The sequence below is a fragment of the Hesperophylax consimilis genome, chromosome 10 (assembly GCF_061612785.1).
Source record: "Hesperophylax consimilis isolate HC1 chromosome 10, BYU_Hcon_1.0, whole genome shotgun sequence".
Lineage (NCBI taxonomy): Eukaryota > Metazoa > Arthropoda > Insecta > Trichoptera > Limnephilidae > Hesperophylax > Hesperophylax consimilis.
Genome location: NC_142845.1, coordinates 12,732,794 through 12,751,665, shown reverse-complemented (window position 1 = coordinate 12,751,665; position 18,872 = coordinate 12,732,794). Strand labels below are relative to the sequence as shown.

The 18,872-nt window shown below is 35.5% G+C and overlaps 1 protein-coding gene across 3 annotated transcripts in view; it reads left to right on the top strand.

Moving 5' to 3' along the window:
* Hip1 (Huntingtin interacting protein 1) overlaps nt 1–18,559 on the top strand; it is a 91,207-nt gene extending 72,648 nt beyond the window's left edge. For 2 of the 3 annotated variants that reach the window (XM_089636593.1, XM_089636594.1), the window contains 10 exons: nt 7,349–7,498; nt 7,760–7,909; nt 8,272–8,422; nt 8,990–9,192; nt 9,290–9,413; nt 13,674–13,969; nt 14,365–14,618; nt 15,693–15,925; nt 16,217–16,371; nt 18,045–18,559. In XM_089636593.1, the coding sequence (XP_089492719.1) occupies nt 7,349–7,498; nt 7,760–7,909; nt 8,272–8,422; nt 8,990–9,192; nt 9,290–9,413; nt 13,674–13,969; nt 14,365–14,618; nt 15,693–15,925; nt 16,217–16,371; nt 18,045–18,062 (1,734 nt within the window). In that variant the 3' untranslated portion in view covers nt 18,063–18,559. The remainder of the gene's footprint in view (nt 1–7,348; nt 7,499–7,759; nt 7,910–8,271; nt 8,423–8,989; nt 9,193–9,289; nt 9,414–13,673; nt 13,970–14,364; nt 14,619–15,692; nt 15,926–16,216; nt 16,372–18,044) is intronic. The other variant, XM_089636595.1, reaches the window with a different exon arrangement.
* Nucleotides 18,560–18,872: the final 313 nt, after the last annotated feature.

Genomic DNA, 18,872 nt, shown 5'->3' with positions numbered 1-18,872 from the left:
CATGATTGCTTTCTTGGGACCATATTATGATGATAATTTAGTTATTTATTAATAACATTGTAATGTATTTAATTATTTTTTGCATGCTGCATGATGATGATATCTAACCTAACATGACTCGATTGGATGATACCTATTTCTATTTACCTCCTTTTAATTAAAAATATGAAGTTGGATGCCAACACATTCAAACAGGAATTGGAAATTGAGAAAGAAAGTCTGAATAAAAACATAAGTCAATTGAACCAAGATATTCAAAATCTTTGTAGCCAAAAGGAAGTCTTGGTGAAGGAAAAGGAGGTATAGCATTTCTTCAGGTTTTTATTGAAGTATAAATAGTTCTAATATTGCTGGTTTACACGTAATTTAGCTCTTTTATAAGTATGTACATATATGTAGTTCTAATATTGCTGATTTATACGTAAGTTAGCTCTTTTATAAGTACACATAGTTCTAATATTGCTGGGTTACACGTAATTTAGCTCTTTTATTTGTAAATGTGGTTTCTAACTATCGATATCGGTGACGTTTTTTCTGAATTTTTAAAGAATTTCAAAACAAAATGTTTATGGTTCGTGTTAATACTAGAATTATCCTACACATTTTTCGAATTTTTTTCTATTGAGCCATGTATATTATTATAATTTTTTAAGATGTTTTTAATTGCACAATTTAATTTGTTATAGTATTTATTTATGAAAATATATTTTTTTCCTGTAATTTTTTTATTTACCTTGACCAAGGGAAATAACCCCAAACTTTACTTCACTGGGACAGCTTTCCACACCGCTCACAGAGTATTTATTTATTTATTTATTTATTTATTTATTGTTTATTTGCAAAAACAGTATGAACCAGAACATTGCAATATCGATAATTAACATTTACAAAAAAGTGAATAACAAATAGGTACATTTACAAGTGGGACAAAGAAAAAAGTTTCAAATTTAGATTTACAATTTTAAGTATTGAATAATAATATTTCACGTTTAAATACGTTGTAGGACATGTGAAAAATATCCACATTTCCTGCGAGGCAGTTAATTAACCTAGTGATTCTTCCCAAGGGCATCACCATTGGTAAGTTAGTTCTGCACCTAGGAAGAATCAAAAGCCTGTGTTGGCGGCCTCGCGCGAAATTATCCGGGACATAAAATCCTATTTTAGCCAGAATGTCTGGTATTGATACTAAACCGTTTAGTAGCTTATACGCCATCAGGAGTAATGCAACATCCCTTCTGGAACTAAGGCTGCATATACCCAGCATTCCCGAGATAAATGCTGTTGGAAACAGCCATGGGTAATAACCAAACTCTCTCATGTAGAGGTATCGTAAAAACTTTTTTTCTATCTTCTCGACCATTAGTACATAGACAGTGTCCTCTGGCCCCCATACCTGAGATCCATTCTCGAGAATGCTACGCACTAAGCTAAAGTAAAGCAGCCTTATTACTGCAAGGTTGGTCAAGTCTTTCGAATTGTGTATGACAAAACCCAACATCTTAGTGGCTGATTTACAGATATTTTCAATATGAGCGTGAAATGTTAAGCGAATGTCGTACACAATTCCCAAGTCCTTGCAAGTCACCATGTGCTTCAGTGACGTATCTTTCATTTTGTAATTAAAATATATGGTCTTGTGTGCCCTTGTAAAGCACATCACTGAACATTTTTGGAAGTTGAACCCAAGTTTGTTATCAATACTCCAGTCAATAATTGCATCGATATCTTCCTGGAGCTTTCTACAGTCTTCTATCGATCTTATTCTCAGAAAGAGTTTGATGTCATCGGCAAAAAGTAGAAAACGGACGAATTTAATCTTTCCCTGAATATTGTTTATAAAAATTAAAAACAATAGGGGTCCTAAATTGGATCCCTGCGGCACACCAGAATTTGTAGGATATGCATTAGAGTTGAACTCACCATAGGACACGAATTGTTCTCTTTCACTCAAATAGTTACAAAAGAGTTTCAATAAGTTTTCCGAAAAACCAATTTCTTCGAGCCTATTTAGAAGCACTAAGTGATCAACTCTATCGAAAGCCTTTGCAAAGTCATGGTAAGATGCGTCAACTTGCTCGTTGTTATCGAGTGCTCTCGACAAGTAATCTGTAAATACCATTAAATTTGTAGTGGTTGATCGGCCATGTCTAAATCCATGTTGTTGTTCGATCAAGAATGGTTCAACTTTGGTATAAACATATTTATGGATAATTATTTCCAATAGTTTAGCAGGTGCGGAGAGAATCGCTATAGGACGGTAGTTGGTTGTTTGATACTTGTCGCCATCTTTGTGTAAAGGGGTGACTTTCGACAGCTTCCATAATTTAGGAAAAATTCCGTTTTTAACCGTAAGATTAAATATATATAGAAGTGGCTTACATAATGGTTCAGAACATCCCTTAATAATAAAGGGTGGAATGAAATCAGGACCATACGATGTTTTTGGTTTCAGTTTCTTTACTGCTAAAACAAAATCTACAATATCAACGCTATGAATAGATATATTTTGAGCTTTTGTTGATTCAGTCTGTCTTGGAACATAAGATTCAAAATCAACTTTTTTTGAATTATATACGGATTGAAAATACTTTGCGAAGACTTCCGGTATGTCGGATCCTTTGTGTGTGCTATCATTTAGATTAACATGACTTAAGAAACCTCTGTCACGTTTCTTGTCAGAAATATATTTCCAGAATGATTTCGGATCGTTTTTCACGTTATTCTCTACCTCCGAAATATAATTTTTGTGGGCTATTGAAATATTGCGTTTAATTCTAGTACGATAAGTTTTAAATAACTCGTGTTCACTTTCCAAACCTGATTGTCTCCACCGCCGGTGATGTATGCGCTTCATCTTTATGTCCCCAATAATTTCGCGCGAAAACCATTTAGGATAGTTTTCTTTTCGATGCCTTTTTTTTCTTGGGAAGCATTCATCTAAATACGCGAATAGGATATCGTAAAAACATTTAACTGCCTCGTCAACATCGGAAATCTCCAAGATAGCCTGCCAATTGTGGTCACGCAGTTGGCTGTACAGCTTCTCAAAGTCTCCCTTGTAGAAATTCCAACCACGGAAGTTATTTTCTGATAGTATATGATGATTTTTTAACGGTTTATCATGTTTAAGGTTAATTTCTGACAAAAGTGTGGGATGATGGTTGTCTTCTGGAACAAGACAGAAATCAGATTTTTCTATGACCATATTAAAATTACCTAGCACTAGATCCAAAGTACGACCACTTGAGTTCAGCACTATATTAAATTGTTTCAGCTGAAATAGTTCCATAACATACGAGAGTTCGGTTTTCACAGCACGTGGATTTTGTGAAGAATTGATATTAAAATCACCAATCACTAAAATTTTCTTGCGAACAAGGTAGTTTAAATTACTAATTAGCATTTCGAAAAAAGTCGTGTAAACACTTGTTTTGGAACTGGGTGGTATATAAACCGCACAAATAAACAAACAAACGTCGTGAATAGTGACCTTGACCCATAAATTTTCATCGCCCGTTTCTAGTTGTGAAAAACGTTCTGTCTTCATGTTTTCTTCATTCAGTAATGCCATCAGTAGTCCACCACCTCGTGTTTGTCCAGTGCTTCTGTCCTTTCGGAATACGATGTATCTACTGTCAAAAATCTGTGCGTTGAAAATCGATTCATTAAAAAGTAAAGTATATCCCCATACAATCTAATATTTGTGAATTACCGCGAGGCTAATGGGTCAGTAGGCAAGGTAACAAACCTGCATCCGTTACCTTAATGTCAAATTCGTGCCGTAAAACAATGCACTTTCGTAAATGATATCTCCTAGTTAATAAGACATCATTTTCTATTATTGTGCCCTAATTATTGGATTTAAATTTTCATTCTTAGCCACTCTTTCAAACCTCAGATTCAATAGATTTCTCCTTCCCACATTACCAGCTGTGCAAAATGAAACAAAGGATTTGCTTCAGTTCATAATCTGAATAATATTCAGGTCAAGTAAAATGTCAAAGTTAGATATCTCATTTTGACTGCATGAAGGCACTTATACTGGAGAAGTCATTCAAACACACAAGTTTGTTTATTTTATTACATAAATTCAAAGATTATTTTTATAACCTTTCAAAATATTACCTACCTAAACATTTTGTTCTGAAAATTCGGATAAAAACTATAGTACGTTCAAAGTTTTCTCACATTAACCTTTAGGAGAGTGTGGCCCTCACATGTGCGTCAAAAAAAATGCGTAAAGGAGTATGGACGTACACCGTGTGGCGGTGTTTGAAGAATCCTCCTAATAATAATATTAATTTAGGCATCATATATAATGCACTTGCATAATGTGGATTGACTAGATGATCATTTGTGGAAAAATGTGTGGAAGGGTTTAGTTTTTCCCGTAGGGAAGTTTTAACCCGGACATAAAGTCGGAAATTAATTAATAATAATAATTTATTATTATTAATAACTGATTGAATCGGTTATTTTGGTATTATATATGTATTATTGAACAATGTTTGATTTTTTATAATACCATACTATGTATAAAATCTTACTCTTTTGAACACTTTATTCTCTCTAAAAGTCACTCTCTTAGAGGTTAATGCTCTTGGACTGTTCCAAATACCTTCAATCTGACGAGGAGACGATTTGTTTATAAATAATTACTCTCAATGAAGTATGCATTGATAAATTGGTGTTTGGTAATTTAATATAAATTAACATTTTCTATCATTGTAAGATTGCTTTGAACAAATTTAATGAAGAGATGAACCAAACAATTTTGAAACACAAATCGGAAAAAGAAACTTTGAATTACGAAGTAATACAAGCAGAAGTCAAGGGTATAAATTTATTAGACGAAATAAATTTATTGAAAAAAGAGAATGAGGTAGATTGGCTTTATAATACATATATATTTTTTGCTTATTCGGTTGGTAAATACATATTTATTATTTATGCTTTAAAATTGAAAGTAACTTACATTTGATATGTATTTTAATAGTTGTCGATTATAATTTAATGAATATTATAAAAGGTTACACTATGCACCCTCAGAGAAGAGATGAAACAAACTATTTTAAATCATGACACGGAAAAAGACACTTTGAATAACTGTCTATTGGAAGTCCAAGACAATCTTTCTAAATTGTTAGAGGAAATTGATTTATTAAAAAAAGAGAATGAGGTAGATTTTGCTCTATAATACATATTATTTTGTCCAACACACATTGATATTTGTATATCTTCCTTGGATATTTTAATAGTTAATCATAATTTAAATATAATTTTGTACTATTTGAAAAGGTTACAATAAAGGCCTTTAGAGAGGAGATGAACAAAACAATTTTGATACATAATGAAGAAAAAGATGTCTTGAATAACACACTATTGGAAAATCGAGAGAATTATTCAAAATTATTAGGCCAGATTGAATCATTAACTAAAGAAAATGAGGTAGATTGGCTTTATATACATAAAAGGGTACCACTTTAGCGGTTTACCTTTACATTTCCGTAGAGCTGTGACAAATCAGAACACTCTTGAAAAGTGATATAAAGTCTTTAAAAGTGATGAAAAAAAACTAGCCTAAAAACCTAACCTAATCTAGTTAACCAAAACAAATTAATAAATATTCGTAGACCGCATGCTAAACTAGAAAAGTAAAGGTAGACCTCACGCTGAAGTAGCACTCATAAATCACTTATTTAGTTTTTACTATATTTATTTATAAGTGCGCAGGTGAACCATCCTACAAACTTTTGATATTTTAATATACAAATTATTGAAAGGTGCTCAATTACATACTTGCATATCCTAACAAATACCTTTCAATAGTAGCTGAATTTTCACACAATGTTTCTAATTGGAAAAAGCAGAATCATTAAATAAAACAACACAAAATAATAATGATTTTCATAGAATTTTAGCGCAGAACATAATTATAACAATAATTATACATAGATGTGGATTTATTTATTTAAGGTGATTCAGTTGTTGATCCTAGCAAATTATAATAACTTTATAATATTATCAACTTCTGACGTTTCTCATACATTCTGATGGCAACTTGGTACACTAGCGCCTCCTAGCAGCATGAGTTGTGCGCCTTGGTTTTTCTCACACACATTTTAATAAATTAGGTACTTTATTTTAGGTTTAAATTATAGAAGACGAAAATTTAAAAAAAAATTAGATTAGACTTACTTACTGTTTTTTTTTGCCAGTAACAATATATGAAAGCGGCTATTTCTGTCTTTGATGGTTTAGAAAGATAATAAAATACTTAAGGGAGATGATTCCACATGATGGTAGAAGTAAAAAAGAAAAATAACTTTTTTCCTAATTCCAATGTTCCCATACAAACAATTCAACTTTTTTTACCTAAAATTTATTACCTTAAAACATTGTATAATTGTGAAAAATTTTACAAAAAGATATCAATGTATATATAATAATAAGAATGTATAAAAAAATTGTAATTTATTGATATTATATATCAATATATTCAATATATTCGATAATTCAAAACACATACAAAATCCTGCTTTTCCTCCTTCATATAATACGGGCCTCTTCAAGATCCGCATAAATAAATCCTTTCCTACAGGCCCTACCTTAACCCGCCTCACAAGGCTGCCCAACCGGGTGGCGACACAGCTCCCATGCCTTTACACTGTACAGACAGGGGCGCTCTTGTGAGGTGTAACATGAAAATATGTGTTTTGAATATCAACATTGACAATGATTATAACGGTTCCGTGATATTTCATCAAAAGGAAAATTCAACACACCTTTAAAAAGTGATGAAACAAAAACTAGGTTTAATAGTTACCTGTGTAACCTAGTTTTTGTTTCATCACTTTTCATAACTTTATGTAGGTGTGTTGAGTTGTCATTTTGATGATGAATGGTACATGGAACTAATACAGCTTTGCTGAATTTAACCTTAAAGATTTTATAATTATATTTTCATGGTTTAATCCACATTTTACATAATCAAGAACACTCTATTTGCTAGGATTTAACAAAATCATTTCACCAATGTTTTTTTTTTCTTAAAAAACGACTTGGGAGTGTTTTTGCTGTTTGTTCGTAAACTGAAACACGGAACCCACTTTTTTAAACATTTTTATGTATTTATTTTATCAATATTGATAAAAATACAAAATAGAAAGCGCAAATCACCCCCACCAAATAGTAAATAAATTCAATTTGCGGCCATTGAAAGGAATGTCAAAGTAAACAAGCTACCCTATCTCCCTCTTGCGGCTGTAGTTGGATGTATTATTAATATTATAGGGTATTTGATCATAGCTACATAATAAAATAAAAAAATCTCTTATTTGAAAAGGTTACCACAAATACACTTAAAGAGGAGGCAAATAAAACTATTTTGGCGCTTAACAATGAAAAGGACGCCTTGAATTGTACTCTATTGGAAGTTCAAGAGAATAGTTTTAAATTATTAGAGGAAATTGACTTAATAAAGAGAGACAGTGAGGTATATATAATATTAAATTTATAATTTCGTTTAATTATTGTTTATGTTTCTTTGCTATATTTAACTTTTTATATCTTATTAAATAATATTTTTTAAATATATTATGTGGGCAAATAAAAATAGTTATTATCAACGACAAAAATCGTTGTAGAAAAGCAAACTCCTGATCCAATATTATTTTATTTATTATGTGTATTCTTTATTACGCAATGCATGTTCGCCTTTAACGTTATATTATTATTTCTTATGTCAAAATGAAAGGCGAGAGCTAACGCTTTAACAGAAGAGTCCAACAATCTAATTGCTCAGCAAAAGGTGGAGAAGGATGAACTCAGAAAAAGTTTATCTCAATTTGAAGATAATTTTAGTAAATTGAAAAACGATTTTGAACAATTACAAAAGGAGAGTGAGGTACATTTGTCTTGATGTTTTGTCCGTGAATTATTGAATTACATTCTAACCATCCAATATTCTGAAGAAGTTCATAGACGTAGTTATTTTTTAAAACAAATTTATCTTTATTTAAGTTTGAAAAATTATTTATACTAACATTATATATTTGTATAATTTAATCTGTAATGCATGTATTTATTGATTATTATTATTTTCCGCCCCCTACATGATGTTTCTGCCACAATTGCATGATCCTATAATGATACGGAACAAATTGGATGTACTATGGATGACTTAACAATAATTGGTTGCACCGCACGGTCTATGACTAATACTATAAACAATTGGTTTGGTTTCTGTACATAATAATATAATATCAGAGTTTAACAAGTAGATTATCTTGGTGCAATAATGAAAAGTCATCACTGGAGTGTGAATTACAGGACCTACTGCAACAAAAGATATCCACTGAAGATTCCTTGTCTGATCTGTTAGCTAAATTCAAAGATGCCGAAATCGCCCTTTCCAGAGGTTAGTTCTTATTGACACTACATTATGTTATCTCTACTTATAATTGTATCTAGTTAGAACATAAGTGACGATGTGTTTATACTCGGCTACGCTGTATTGTGTTTCCTTTTAAGTTGTTAAATTAATAATGGAGTGTTTCATTACCTCTCCGCAGCGAGCTGATGACAACTCTACCCAAAACACAATACTGTATAACCAGCCTAAGTCAACAAGTAGCCCTCAGATCTAAGGCCTATCAACATACATTACATGAGTGGTGCAATTAATTAAACAAGACCTAAGAATTTAAATTTTACAATATTTGGAACGGAATCACAGTTGTCTTCTCCCTGCGGCGAATCGTATATTATGATCCGAGCTATGTAATACAGCACCCGTATGTGGCTGAATCAACATGTGATCATTAAACTCACTATAAACAAAGCATTATATTAATAGCATAGTTCACATTGAAAAGGTAAATGCTTTGTCTGAAACCACCCTCAAATCTAAAGTCTGCAACATGAAAATCAAATATAAAATTACATAATACATACATTGTGCTTCATATGGTTTTCATTCTTTCAGAAATTTCAAATGCATCTTTAGCTCGCTGGTCTCTGATGAAGAGCAGTTTGCAATCGTCTTCGGAGATTATTAAAGGAACTATTCACGAACTGGATAATCCTGCCATTTCTTCCCTCCAGTGTGGACTGGAGTACTTCAGATCTCTCCTGCCTGTCACAGGAGAGACGTTGAATGCCCTGGAGAAGGAACTTATCACGTACGAGGTAAGTCATAAACTTTTGAATTTCTAAATTATGTAAATAAAATTTATTTCAGAAAAATATTAATGTCTAAATATTGAATGTATTTTTTTTCTTGCAGAAGGACAAAGCTCCATCTGAAGAAATTTCAATGCAAATAGTCAAGTTAGCGCATTTAGTTGGCACTAATGTAATTCAAGGAGTGGCAACTTCCAACACTTCCAAAGACATTGTTTATGGAGAGCGTAAGTCAATACACATGTTTATTGTAAACTTGATCTGCCCATACGCTATTAGGGGCCGTTCAAGTATTATGTAAGCACTATAGGGGGGCAGGGGGGGTCTTTGCTTTGCTTATTTTTGATGACATGGGGGGGGCGGGGGGTCGAGATAGTGATTACGTCAGCACTGCTCAGCAGTAGTTATTTTTTTTTTTACACATTGTCTATGTTTGAAAACAGAATACATATTCGGGGATTCCCACAAATAATTAATAAGTTTAGGTACTCGCTTAAAAAACAGAATACATTAATAGAAAAATGCATATAGGTACCAATTTTTACGTAAGCATGGGAGGGGGGGTAAGAGCTTTGCTTACTTTTGGTGACAAGGGGGAAGAGGGGGTAAATAATTGTAATAAATCTGCATACGTAATACTTGAACGGCCCCTTAACAAAATATCTGGGATCTTTGTGATTATTTCAATAAAAATCTACAAAATTATGTAAATACCTCTTGACTTTCAAACGTCCATCGGTTAGCCGAGTTTAATCTTTGAGAATGTACCTATTCCCTAACTTATAACGGTCACTAATGCCCGGTCAATTTTTAGTTCCTTGCGTCCTTTAGCGAAAGAAGACTTTTCTTTTTAGGAACATTGCATCTTCATGAAAAAATGTCTGTAGTGGTTGGATGGCATAATATTCAGGTTTATTATCTACATAAGCTCCCAGATTTTAATTCTCCTGAAAGGGTAGTTCTTATACTAGTGTTTTTAAAGTGCGTCCTTATAAGTGAAGCATGCCAAATTATGTGTTTTTTATGTTAAAATAATTGTATAGTGTAAATTCTAATAGATTATCTAAGATCTAATAGACATTTTCAAATATTGAAAGTAAAAGTTTTACTCAAAAACTTTTAGCAGACTTAGGACGGGTTGTTTCGGAGAATCTGAACAATTCATCAAATTTCAACGTTCATTTTCAAGTTCTGTGAAAGATTTTTTAAAGTTCTGTTTTTATTTCAGTTTTGTCAAGCAACTAGCCTACAATGATATAAAAACAGAACTTGATTAAGTCTTTCACAGAACCCGAAAATGAACGTTGAAATTTGATGAATTGTTCAAATTCTCCGAAACAACCCGTCCTTAGTTTGTTGAATGGTGCAGTGTGAGTTCACAGATGCATGCCACATGTTTTCTGCTGGGATGGAGCGATGACCGGTATAAGGGTACGTTGTACCGATGTAAGGGTCATAAATCATGATAAGATATACTTTGGACGAATTGTATGCTTTACGACTCTTACCAGTAATAACTACTGTTTACTATTTCCCCGACATAAGGGAAGGAAACGAGGGTGTAGAGCCGGGAGGAAGGTTAAGCTAGTTAAAATACTGCGGTTAGCACAAACCAGGAATGCTCGTCCGCCTAAGTTTCTAACTGTTGTTTCTAATGCGCGATTCATTGCAAACAAACACGATGAAATGCAGACTCACTTTCAATCAAAACTCTTCGATCAAGCGGGTTCTCGGTTTATGAAGCTGCAAGGCCCATTAAAAGTGAAACAACCAACATTAATTTTACAAATCACGGGGGAATTGCAATTGTACCGCAAAGTGGTATTCGCTTAGACAGTATAAGGATACGTCAGGTGTATACCACTTTCGAGTTCGTCAGTTGCAAGGCTTCTGCCAATGGTGCATCCCTCGTCATAATCTCCATGTACCGCCCCGGGTCGTGCGCACCGACTGCTTATTTACTTAATGAATTCAGGTCTCTCCTAGAATGCACCTCCAACTACAACTGCGATGTTAGCATTTTAGGAGATGTAAATATTCACTTAGAAAAGAAAACTGATCCCTTGTCCAAAATTTTCACCAAAATCCTCTGTGACTTCAGCTGCAAGCAGTGGGTGAATTCAGCTACTCATGATGCAGGAGGTACACTTGATGTTATAATTTCCCGAGTCGGGTTTCCCCCAAATAGAATTCACGTTACGGACATTGGACTATCAGATCCTCCAAAATTGGAGTTCAAATCCATTATCTCCAGAAATTGGAGAGAATTCGACTTCAAGGCGTTTTGCAATGAACTGAAAACCTCGCCGCTCTTTGATAAGGAAAAGTTTTGTAAAAACCAGGTAGAAGAGTTAGTAATTCTTTATAATTCTACGCTACTGGCATTACTTGACAAAAATGCGCCTTTCACAGAGAAGGTCTGCCGCATTCGAAATGGCTGCAAATGGTTCGATGCTGAATGTCTCAAGAAGAAAAGGGAAATGCGGAAATTTGAGAGGTTTTACAGACGAATCCCGACTTTCAGCAATCGGCAACTTTGGATTGCGAGGCAAAATGCTAACAAGGAAGAAGTAACGCAGAAAAAATCTAACTTTTGGTGTGGGCAAATTGAGGCAGGAAAAGACCCTCGAAAACTGTGGCAAAATATAAAGACTTTATGTGAAGAGAGCAACATCAAGGTTGATTCCTCTCTTGAAGCGGATAGTCTCGTGACATATTTTAGAAGTAAAGTAGAAAAAAGTCAGGCCCTCAGTGGGGTAGGATTGCCTTCTGTCGCAGCAACAAGTCCGCTCTCTGATAACTTCACTACTTTTGCAGCAGTAACGGAAGAAGATGTCATACGTGCTGTGAAGTCTTGCCCAAACAAGCAATGCGCTCAAGACCCCATACCGATCTTGCTCTTAAAATAATGTCTTCCGGATATAGCACCTGTAATTACCGCAATTATCTAGAAGTCTTTAGTAAATTCATTTGTACCGGGAACACTTAAAAAATCAATTATTACTCTGATACTAAAAAAACAAAATCTTGATACTGATAATACAGATAATTACAGGCCAATATCCAACCTGCCATTCCTATCAAAACTGCTTGAGAAAATCGTTGCCAAACAATTGGTGGGGTACTTGAACTCCGCTGGTCGTTTGCCAAAAATCAATCTGCTTATCGACGGTTTCATTCAACGGATGAATGAACGGATTGCACTCCAATGGATGACATCGTACCTACCTGGATGAGTACCCTCAGTAACTTTCAATAAATGTACATCACCTGAAACTCCTATCGAATTTAGAGTTCCCCAGGGTTCTGTCCTAGGCCCCATTCTTTTCAATCTCTATACGAATCGTCTTGAACAACTCATTTACTCAGCTGGCTTTGAATCACAAGGCTACGCAGATGATTGTTTGATTTTCAAGTTTTGTTCTCCGGACGAAAAAGACGTCCTTAAAAACGAGGTGGTTAGCCCACAGTCATTAATTAACACAGTCTCAAGTTGGATGTCTGTCAATAACCTTAAACTAAATCCAAAAAAGACAGAATTTATGTGGATAGCTTCCCCTGGAAGGCAAGCTCTCCTTGAATTCAGGATACAAATATAATCCCTTCTGCAGAAATAAAATTTTTAGGTTTCACTATGAACAATATAGTCTTTCTCTTGAATCGCAAATTAGCTGTGAGTTCTGGCTTTTTCCATCTTTCCCTCTGATGGAGCAAAGTCACTCATAAATTCGTTCGTCGTCTCACTCACGCACGGACTATTGCAATAGTGCAAATGCTGGCCTACCTCAGAAACAAATCAATAGCACAAACACATTTGCCGTTTGGCTCGGGCCGGCCCTGCCTATTGGGAACAATGACCGATAATGTTTTTTCACTGTATTTCCTTAATCAACTGGACTGCAAAGTCTTCTAAGCTTTTAACCTTAACGTGCCTGAAGGTAAAAACACATTTCACCCGAAGCAGGTTCACTAGGGTCCCCCACATTGTGTCTCTTAATACTCATTTTGCCCTTTCCAGTAACACTCAGATATTAGTTTTAGATAGATACTAATCTTTTTTATACCTACCATTTAAACCAGACAATATAATAAAATAAAACAAAGTAATGCAAAACCGTAAAAGAGATTTAGCGTAACTCAAACACATATTATTGTAACCCTTTCCAGTAAAATACACACGTTACATCCGCACTCGCGGCTTAAATGCTTAAAGTAATGGGGATCTGGGGGAGGAGGGTAGAGTAATTTGGTCAGAATTGGATATTATCTTATTAATGATCTTAAAAAATAGTACCGGCAGATTTACCCAATAGTTTTTATAAGATTCCCTAAATTAATCAATAATTATGTGATGTAAAACACAACTTAGATACTCTTGCCGCGGGGTTGTGTATTACCCCCATCCTGTGTAGGAGGGTTAATACCATAAATATTTCATTATAACAACAATGGATGTATTTAATTTTCATAAATCAATTTTGTTTTAGAAATGGCCCTTGAATGCCGAGAGCTTGCCATTACAATGCTGGCCTGCATCAACTATTTAATGGCGTTAGACGAGAAGACCATGGACGGCTCTGTGTGTAAAGAGAATGGCGTCACAAACGGCGGTGATGGGCAGACAGTGGAGCATCACACGGGCTGCGTCAGGAAGCTGCTGGAGTCGGTGGGGGCGTTGGCGGAGAAGGTGGGGGGCCAGGACGAGACCCGCGCTGGAGACTCTGTGGAGGGAGAGCTGGCTGACATGGAGAAGGCTATCGAAGAAGCTGCCGCTCAAATTGAGGTAATAAACACTTCCTCTTAATTTGGTAATTTGATAAAACAAAATTACCATGTGATTTTTGTGATATATTATAACAAATAGTAATAGTTATTGATTTTTCCAAAATCACAACAAACATTTTTGTTCTTTCCTTAAGTGTGCTCATAAGGCACCAACTCAATAATATAAAATTCTATTTTCCAGTATTGTCCATATGAAAATTTTGATTGGATGCGGGGCCTGCAAGAAATTATTAATTTTCAAAATGCGACTGAAATGCAAATCAACTTAATAGATATAAAAAAAAATCATAATTTTAATAATAATCTAAAAACAATTTGAATTCTCTCTGGCCGGCTGTGTGAAGAACATTCCATCCATGTAGTTATGTATGTATTGTTTTTTGTAATTACCAGGAGATGCTCAAGAAGAGTAGAGCTGCCGACTCGGGTGTGAAGCTGGAGGTGAACGAGAAGATCCTGGACGCGTGTACCAGCCTGATGGCGGCCGTGCAGGAACTGGTGAAGCGCGCGCGCATGCTGCAGGGGGAGATCGTGTCGGACGGGCGCGGCAGCAACACTGCCAAAGAGTTCTACAAGCGCAACCACCAGTGGACCGAGGGGCTCATCTCCGCCGCCAAGGCCGTCGCTATGGGGGCCAAGTTGCTACTGTGAGTTCTCTTTTGAGATATTTTATTGAGTATGGATAAACCAAAACACTTGCGATGCGTCTATTGTACCGAACCGAAAAATCAATTTATAATGATCGATACTGATTTGAAAGAAAACTGATGTCGCCTCCACACAGATCCGACTTGCCCACCCTTTTTAACCCTTCCTTGCTGGTTCTGTCAACTGATTTGACATGTTTATAAGATACTCAGTATTGGCCCTAGTGAAAGAATACGATTCAGAATCGAAACATTGCCTGAAATAGACGTCTTTGATAACCAGATCTCTTTTCCATCTACTTTCCCTTCTCACTACTCTCAGCCTCATAACATACCGCAATAGCCCTGTCCACACAACGCACTCCTGGTTCAAAGCACTTTTCCCAAGCAAACATTTCAGGCATTTGCATTAATGTTCAACTATTGCTTACTTGATCTTGCTCACACTCATCTAGGTCATGCGTCGCACAGTGGCCTGAAAATCCGCCTTTCATAGACATAGAGACTTGAATTTTCAAGGGTATTTTTTTTGGTTAGAAATGGATTCTGCTGATCATTACTATGCTATAAAATTTCATATGAAGCAATTGCGTGTACAAATGAAGGAGATATCATTTTTTTAAGAAAAAATTGTATGGCACTGACATTAAAAATGAGGCTATCTCTGGAATCATAAGGTTGGCCATTATATCCTTACACACAGATATACTACTATTTTTTTGTAATTTTTTGACATACTTTGTATAGTGGCGCAACGTGCGATTTTTTTTTTTAAATCCTCAAAGTTGAAAAAACACTTTTTGAAGTTGGTGATTCATTTTAATGCTTAAATGCTTTTAAATGCTTAAACAATTTTTTCTTAAAAAATTGATAACTCCTTCATTTGTACACGCAATTGCTTCGTACGAAATTTTATAGCATAGTAATGATCAGCAGAATCCATTTCTAGCCAAAAAAAAATACCCTTGAAAATTCAAGTATCTATGTCTATGAAAGGCGATTTTCCTCCAGACATTTGGGAGCAGTTTGAATTCTGGTGCAGTATTTACATGAAAAAATTAATAATAATTGCAGTACGTCAGCGGACAAGGTGGTGTCCAGCAGCGGCGGCAAACTGGAGCACCTGATGGTGGCCTCTCAGGAGATAGCGGCCAGCACGGCACAACTGGTGGTGGCTTCGCGGGTGCGAGCCGCGCGGGGCTCGGAGCGCCTGGGGGCTCTCACGCTGGCCTCGCGCGCCGTGTCCTCGGCCACTGGTGCCGTCATCGCCACCGCCAAGGCCTGTGCCACGCTCGTCGAGGAATCCGGTATGTACATAGCCATAACAACTATAATCCCCTTACTTATAATTGCGGTATAAATATTACGGGTCACATAAGTTTGGAACAGTTAAAAATCTTAACTTATTACCATGGAGTCAATACTTGTACACAAGAGGGTTTCACAACAAAACAGAACATTAAAGAAAAGTTAAGAAAAAAAAAATTCCTAACCAATTATTTTATCATTTTCTGTTTTATCCGGTCGCCGCACATGCATATAATGGTTGATAAAATCGATTAGGCCAATTGGCTCACTGAACATGTTGTGAGTTGCAGAGGACCTTGACATGAGCGGGCTGTCGTGGCAGGCGGGCCGTCGCCTAGAGATGGAGTCCCGCGTGCGCGTGTTGGAGCTGGAGCAGGGCCTGGCCACTGAGCGCCTCAAGCTTGCGGCCCTAAGGCGCACACACTACCGCCTTGACCAGTCAGAAGTATGTATTGTTTCTTTAACCATCTATTTTACAATCTAGTCTATGGTCTTTGATTTTATTAAGAAAATATTTTTTATATGAATTTACGCACTATGAAAGGATGAGTTCCCATCTATTTTATAATTTAGTCTATGGGCTTTATTTTATAAAAAAAATATTTTTTCTATGAATTTACATACTATGAAAGGATTTTTTCTATATAGATTTGATACTTTGAAGGTACACCCACCCTGTCCCACCCCGGTATAGGTGACTTATGGTCACCCCTTCGGAGCTCTCGCATGAATCTAATTTTTTTTAATAAAAGGCTCTACAATTTATATAAATGAAGCTAGGCCTTCAAAGTCCCCGCATACGGTGTTATGAAGCGGTATGCAAGCGCTTACAAGTACTAAACTAAGGACAACACAGAAAAATAAACAACAAAACAATCAAGATTAAGTGTCAGGCAGATAGTTGGTGGAGGGGACCCACACTCCAGTACCTGTAAACACATAAAAGTAAAGTAAACAATAGAGTGAAGGGGGAGTTTCGCCGAACCACGACTGGCAGTCCTGTTGAGAAATTGGTGGTGGTTGGGGCGACTGGTGCAGGTCAGGACTTCCACACCCCTTAGCCGACCACCCGGTGGTTCCCTGAAGATAAGTATTGGAAAAAGAGGGATAAAACCCTAAAGAACCTAGGGGGAAGAAGCGTCAGGAGGTCGGAGGCAGGGTAGAGGTTACCCCAGCCCGCACAGTCACCCCTCTGACCACCAACGCTCATCAGGGGTGGCGCAGGTGACTGGCGGAGTACCCCGGTAAGAAAGAATAATAAGAAGCTCCAGTCGTGCATGCGGGGACGAGGCCCGTTATCCAACCCCTAATGGGGAAAATAAACAAAACAAAACAGACAACGGAGTTCAGTTCTCGCCTGTAAACTCGTTGCTGTTACTAAAAAAAAAAGAAAAGAAAACCAGAAAAAATACATGTAAAAAGAAGAGAAAATAAGAGGAAAAATGAAAAACAATAATCAATCCAAAAAGTGCCACATAAGGGCAACGGTAAATAAGTAAAAACAAAAGTAAAGGTGTAAAAATAAGATCTGCATGGTCTGTAAATAGATATAATAGATTTGATACTGTTAAGGTTGGGTTGTTTCAACCTTCATCTTATTTCAACATTTGAATGGTCCCTGTTAAACATTGATCCTTGTTCCGTTTTGATCAGCCGTCAAGGATGAAGGTAATGCTGTTATGCTCGACGGCCGATCACAAGTTGATCAAACGATGGAGGATCGATGATGGTAACCTTCAAGAGTCGAAAATTCTAATTTGATTTGATTGTCAATCAGATGTGTTGGGGTTTCAAACAACTGGTTCCATGCTAACTCAACACAGTGACTATTCAACACACTTTTAAAAAATGATATAAAGTCATTAAAAACGATGAAAAAACTTTTTTTTTTAACCTAACCTAACCTAACCTACTTAACCCAGTTAATAAAGTTTTTGTTTCATCACTTTATATAACTTTTAAGGATGTGATGAATTATCATTTTGATGATTTATCCGGTCACCCAAACAACCTTATGGTTTTACCATGCAATTCTCAGTTCACAACATAATTTATTTGCCTACGTTAGATAGTAGTATTAATTAATTAAATTAATTGTATTTTTTTGTTTACTTTCAGGATGCCGATGCCAAATAATTGTAAAGGAAAAAATAATTAATGTGTGTGACAAATAAATGACATTTGGTACTAGTTCTATAGTATTATGAAGAAATATGTTATAGGACAGTAGTGTAGTTATTTCATTAAATGTGCAAATAACAGATTAATGTGTAATTGAAAGAATAACACCAATATGTAGTTTAATTAATAAAACATAATTATTGAAACTTGTGCTAGCTGATTAGTTTAAATTAACTATGTAATATTCATTTCCACAGAGAAGTGAGCGCATAAATGAATTATCAGTCCTGTTACAAACTAACAACCATTAATTGCCTACTAATTATTCAATAAACTACTTGTTTGATGAAACATATCTTCAATTTTTGAAAAGTTTATCATTCCACAATCAGACTGCTTTTATGTTTACATAATTTAGGTATGATTTCTCAGTACATACTTAGTTTATCATTGATATAATGGAAACGAATGCAATTAAAGTACTTGGAAATCAACATAACATGTTTATTAACCGGTCAGCAACGTAAGCAGATATACACGATAAAATAACGATAGCAGTCAAGTACAATAAGCGTGTTTACACGTCAACGCGTGTGTTTCCACAAAAATCGTCATAACTCCGTTATTCTTCTAGTGACATCCCTAAAACAAAAAGTAGAATATTCGTATTGAATGAAGCTTCACATCTCTATTCAAAGTTATCCATAGAAACCCGTAAAAAGACCTACTCAGTGGAAGCAAATTTTACCCGCCAAATCGTAAAACGACGCCAAGAAAGCCGTTTGACGTGCCGACCCGCCTCGCAAGTTTAATTATTTTTTTAAA